The sequence below is a fragment of the Eutrigla gurnardus genome (genome assembly GCF_963514095.1).
Source record: "Eutrigla gurnardus genome assembly, chromosome: 1".
NCBI classification, from domain to species: domain Eukaryota; kingdom Metazoa; phylum Chordata; class Actinopteri; order Perciformes; family Triglidae; genus Eutrigla; species Eutrigla gurnardus.
Genome location: NC_139915.1, coordinates 30,813,261 through 30,818,909, shown reverse-complemented (window position 1 = coordinate 30,818,909; position 5,649 = coordinate 30,813,261). Strand labels below are relative to the sequence as shown.

General features: G+C 40.1%; 1 protein-coding gene across 1 annotated transcript; it reads left to right on the top strand.

Moving 5' to 3' along the window:
• The first annotated feature begins 1,704 nt into the window (after positions 1–1,704).
• Positions 1,705–4,809, top strand: fibinb (fin bud initiation factor b). The gene is made up of 2 exons (XM_084030305.1): positions 1,705–2,826; positions 2,874–4,809. The coding sequence occupies exon 1, from the start codon at positions 2,045–2,047 to the stop codon at positions 2,666–2,668; it is 624 nt and encodes a 207-aa protein (XP_083886431.1). The 5' UTR covers positions 1,705–2,044; the 3' UTR covers positions 2,669–2,826; positions 2,874–4,809.
• The last annotated feature ends 840 nt before the right edge of the window (positions 4,810–5,649 follow it).

Sequence of the window (5,649 nt, the reverse complement as noted above, 5' to 3'; positions counted from 1 at the left end):
ACTGATGCACATCTCAGACACCTTGGTTTATGTAACACTTATGTAACACAGACACAGTTTTTTTTTTATCACAAATCAGGATATCTCATCTGAATCTGTCTTGGTGTTTTTTTATAGAAATAAATTGAAAGTCTAAACATATTTTTTTAACAATGACTTTTCCGCCAAAAAACTCATTCTGGTCCACGTGCAAGCTTCAGTGTCTGCAGGTCACCAAACCCTGAACGATCACTCATGCTGTGGAAAAATGAGAGCAGAGAGGAGGTGATGCTGTAACGTCTGCAGTTTCCACTGGAAAAACATTCTGAACACATTGAGGGGAATTTGTGGCTTTTAGCAAATTAGATCACTCAACATGTTAGTTCTCGAGATAGAGGATCACGTTTATTCGTCGTGCTGCTTTCGTGGCTCTACGGGGGCTCAAGAGTGCTTAGAAGAAGTTTCCTTTGAATGGCATTCCTTTTAACACTTTGATGGCAAACTGTTTCATGTTTCTTCACTGAACTACAGGAAAACAATCTTGTAAACTGAAGCAAAGCTTTTTTTGTGACTCATTACTCAGGTGACCGTCGTGTGCATTTCTGTTTCCTTTCAACTGAGCTGGACTTGTAATTTGAAGCCAGCCGGCGACTAAAGAACAGGTGGCCACTGTGTTTAAAGGAAGCTCGGTGAGCGTGTCATTATGCCTCCTAAATCCGGCAACACAGGGCAGACATATGCTTTACAACATCATCGCCGGTGCAGGTTTCTTTTTTTTAAAGCCTCTTGGATATGTTTCAACTGTTTAAGGGGAATAAAGAGGAGACTAAAGAAAAAATATTCCTGAATATCTAATTTTGTACTGGCTTTACTATGCAGTGGAGGAAGAAGTACTCAGACCCAAACATTTTTAATAAAATACTGTGAAAAGTATACTGAGTATTATGAAGAAGATGTTGTTTAAGTAGGCTATAACAAGCAGGACGACCCCTAGCAGAGCTATACCATTGAGTGGATCCAATTTTGGCAAAATAATCTGAGTACAATCATGTGTTGTGCTTAATCTGTAAAGTGACATGGCAGATACATGTATGCACAATAATTGCCTCTACACTTAAAGAATGCACTAGAGTAGAAACTCCTGCATGTTGCAACCCAGTATATTCATCCTATAATACTAAAATGTGTCTTTTTTTACGTCATTTATCATTAAATTGTTTCTCCAATGCGTCAAACAGGCACCTGTTGTCACTTTGAGGATTTTTTCTAATATATCGTCTTTTTTTTTTGCATGGGCTTGATTCAATCTTTGCACTGTGTTTAATTAAAATACAACACATTAAACAACTTTATTTTTAGTTATTTCTATTATTTTGTCTATCTAAAACAGCCTAATATAACCTGATCCAATGGGATACAGTTATATCCAGAATTCTGCCAAATGTAAAAAAAAAAAAAAAAAAAAAAAAAGCACAGGACTATAATAACAGAACTTGCATGTTTATTTCTCAATCTGTTCTATTCATAACTTTTCCAACCACCCATGCCGACTTTGTTGGGGGTTATTATGTGGATCAACACTGGTCTCAGTGAGACCCCCGCATGGTAGCCTGCCTCCTCCGGACTGAATGCAACCCCTTTTTTCTTTTTCTTTTTTTTTTTTAAGTGACGGAGGGGGCTTGTAATTTGAGAGTAGCACTGAGGGTATTATTAGGGCCAAAAAACCCGAGCGCGCCGCTCCACACGTCCAGATGTTGCGTTCGAGGCACCGAGCGAAGTCGGGAGTTAGTTAGCCGACGACCGTTTGTTTTTCCACGCTGAAAAAAACCTCCAGTTCGCAGACAGCGATGGAAGCTGGCAGGCTCGGTTAAAGGAAGAGAAGTGGGGGGTTTTATATTATCTGTTTGGACAAAGAGGACGTAAAAAAACTTGACTGCGCAGTTTGTTGAAATGTTTGTGTTGGATATACCGGGTTGGAAGTGATTCGTACTTCTTTTTTTTTAAAGCTGCATAACGTTTTAAATAGACTCTTTTTTTAAATACGTGTTTTTTGGGGGAGGCTATCATGGCTTTCCTTCACTTGCTCCTGTGCGCCGGGATGTGCTCGCTGCCGACGTGCGCGGCGTTTTTCACCGGACCGCTGCAGCCGGAGATGTCCAACGGAACCTTCCACCACTACTTCGTGCCGGACGGCGACTACGAGGACAACGACGACCCGGAGAAGTGCCAGATGCTCTTCAAGATGACGGACGAGCGCAAGTGCGGTCTCGACGAGGACCAGGACGCGGTCGTGCGCGACGACTTCACCATCGTCAAGAGGCAGATCGAGGACTCGGCGCGCGTCCTCGAAGGCATCGGCAAGAGCATCTCGTACGACCTGGACGGGGAGGACAGCTACGGCCGCTACCTGCGCCGGGAGACGGCGCAGATCGGCGAGGCGTTCACGAACTCCGAGAAGTCGCTGCTGGAGCTCGAGGTGAAGTTTAAGCAGAGTCAGGAGAGCGAGCTGCGCGAGGAGCACCGGCTCAACGACGACTTTCTCAACATGGTCGTGCACACGCGCGACGTCCTGAAGGACACGGTGGACGTCTCCGTCGGGCTGAAGGACAAGCACGAGCTGCTGTCGCTGATCATCCGCAGCCACGGCACGAGGCTGAGCAGACTGAAGAACGAATACATGAAGTTCTGAGAGAAAGTAGTCCCCCTTCCCTTCCCCACAGGCCTTATTAAGTAAACCTACTATTTTTGTATTATTATTGTATTATTATGATTGTGTGTGTGTGTGTGTGTGTGTGTGTGTGTGTGTGTGTGTGTGTGTGTGTGTGTGTGTGTGTGTGTGTGTGTGTGGTGGGTGTGTGTGTGTGTGTGTGTGTGAGAGAGAGACCATGAGGCAGAGCTGTCATATCAGGGATGTAAAACTTAAAGTTTTCAGTTCTCCTAAATTACAAAATAAAACAATTTCTCGAAGTCCAATGGGACAATATGCAAGGTCAAATGTCTTGTCTTCTATAGCGCCAAACAAATGTTCTGTATGAATTCATTTCACCTGGGTAATTGTGACACATAATGTAGGCTAATCATTGCACCTGGTCAAATGTGATGACTGATGCATTTGAATATGAATTGTGTCTGAAAACAAAATATTCCAACTTTATGGGCAACAGATTATTTTAGGTCAAGGAGGTTAATGTTACGGGGAAAGAAGAAAAAATCCATTTATTTCTGACTTTTCTCTTTTTTGCCCTTTTTCTTGTGAAAACAAAAAAAAATGATATATTACACATTTCAGACCAAATACCTCAATATGAATATTTCAATGATATTGTAGGGTTGATTATTGGTGTTTTTGCAAAAATATTTACGCTTAGATAAATAATCATCAAAAAAGTGGATATAATGATTAAGCAGTTGAATATAAATAATAGAACAGTCTGGTAAGTTCATCAAATGGCATCGTTTTACTGTAAGGCAGCCTTTGAAACCAAACCATTCAAGTCAAACAATCCGATCAGTTTGATCATGATGAATGGTTGCAGGTACACACTGCTTTTCTTTAAAGGGACGGCAACAAACAAAACAAAAGTTGGAGGGATGTATCCATGCAGATAGTTGTGGTTGAAAGTGTCCACGTTATGTGATATTTCCCGATGACCAAATGTCCAAAAAAAAAAACGAAAAGCCGTCATATATTCACCATGTGTCAATTGTTTTGGTGATTTGATTACTTTCAAATGATGTTGCATTTTTTTTAATTACTTAAGTACAATATCAAATATGAAGGTGATAGCTTGCTAACTCCATGGTCACTGGTGGGCATAGGTGGCTAAAATAATCCTACGACATGTTGAAATCTAATGTTTTTAGCTAGCTATACAGGCTAGCATTTCAGCCACCAGTTGCAGACAGTGGGGTAATATAATAACCTGGGCTTATAAAAGAAAAAAAATATCTCTGTTGCTATAGCAACCGCTAACAGTGAGAAGGACGATGATGTATTGAGCGGCTGTCGGACTGTATCTGACACCAACAATCTTACTTTTTAATAATAAAAAAAGACTTTGCAAAGGAATGGCAATATGGATAATATCCTCTCACAGTTTCTGCATTTTTCTGGAAAATAGCCAACAGTTTTTTTTTAAATTATAAAATAACCAGAAAGGAATTAATGTCTCTCTCTCTCTCTCTCTCTCTCTCTCTCTTTGGCTGACCCAGCAAACTAAATTCCTAACAAATCAATGTACTTCATCATATTGATGCAAAAGATCATATCAAATCCAATAGCGCCATAAAGTGGTCTTGCTCTGTGATTTGTAATGCACCCAGAAATATAAAACGCCTAGGGATCAAGGCAAATATCCCTCCCAGAGTTCATGGTAATAGTACTTACTCAGATGAGGACCACTTGTTTCTATTTTTTTTTGGGTCTTACTTTATCGGCGTTGATATGTTGGGGTTTCTTTCTTTACACAAATGTACTTATTGTAAAGTAAAGCGTCTGCTAAATGCCCTAAATGTAAATTAATTTACACACCATACACACACAACACACAATAGTTAGACTGCTTTTTTAAAGATGTTTCAATACAACTAACATATAGCCTACAATAATTGTCAATAAATAACATATGGCATTATCCATCTGCCGATCAATTCGCCTCTCCTCTTGGTATGTGCTCTTTTTTTTTTTTTTTTTTGGTAAGTGCATTGGATGTTCCTGTAAAGAGTCGCAGGTTTTGTGAAAGTGTGTGGTGTGTATGTGTGTGTGTGTCTTTTCATAACTCTACTGTAGTGAAGGGTTTTCCAAAATTCAGTCGTCCGTGAACCCCCCCCCAATAAAAACCTGGAGTGAGTTCTAGACTGATTCACTTGAGCACTAAGTAAAATGTTGGACATGTCTGCCTGTCTGTCAGCGTCCATATTCTGAACACTTTGTGTTTGATTTGATTTTGAATCCAAAAGTTGGAAAAGTGAGTTTTGGGGTATCTGGCGGAGGTTTAAAGGTCCCGACGTGATCAGCCATTATTGTTGCTCTTGTTTCCACGGTTTACACACAGACAACCGTGTTGTATTTCTTTGCTTTAAAGCTCGGTGCTAATGTTTGTGACGCGTTTTGATATAATCCTGGTAAATGTACAGTACGCAAGTAAATACTGTGAGGGGCCCAAAATCTTTTTATTACAAAAAATATCTTAATGTATATTCATTGTTTTATATAAAGTTGTTTTTTTAAATAGATGCTGCAAATATCTATATATCTATTCTTGTTTACCTTTTTTTTTTTAAAAAGGAGACGTGGTGAGATGTGATGCATCGACGGATTAAGACTGCAGGCAGCACTCATGGACTTCGATGTCAAACACCGATCTGTGTGACAATATTCTCAAACGCATTGTGTCATGTCTTCTTAAATAAACAGTTTGTGTTTGAAATGTTGCAAGAGCATGTTTTTTTTTGTTTGTTTGTTTGTTTCATGGCAGGAATCATCGTGATTTTGGTCTTGTGTCAAAACATCCATCCTTTCCCGCCATTTTTTGGTCACTTTTAGTAGTTAATGATGTAAAAGTGGGATTAAACCATTGCTTGTTTTTGGACCCCTGGATGTGGCGGGAGCACTATAAACACTGTGCATTGCCATGTGCTCCGTAATTACAAAGTTCCCCTCCGTGATTG

Coding starts and splice junctions, on each gene's coding strand:
- fibinb (XM_084030305.1), top strand. CDS start 2,045: ATGGCTTTCCTTCACTTGCTCCTGTGCGCCGGGATGTGCTCGCTGCCG.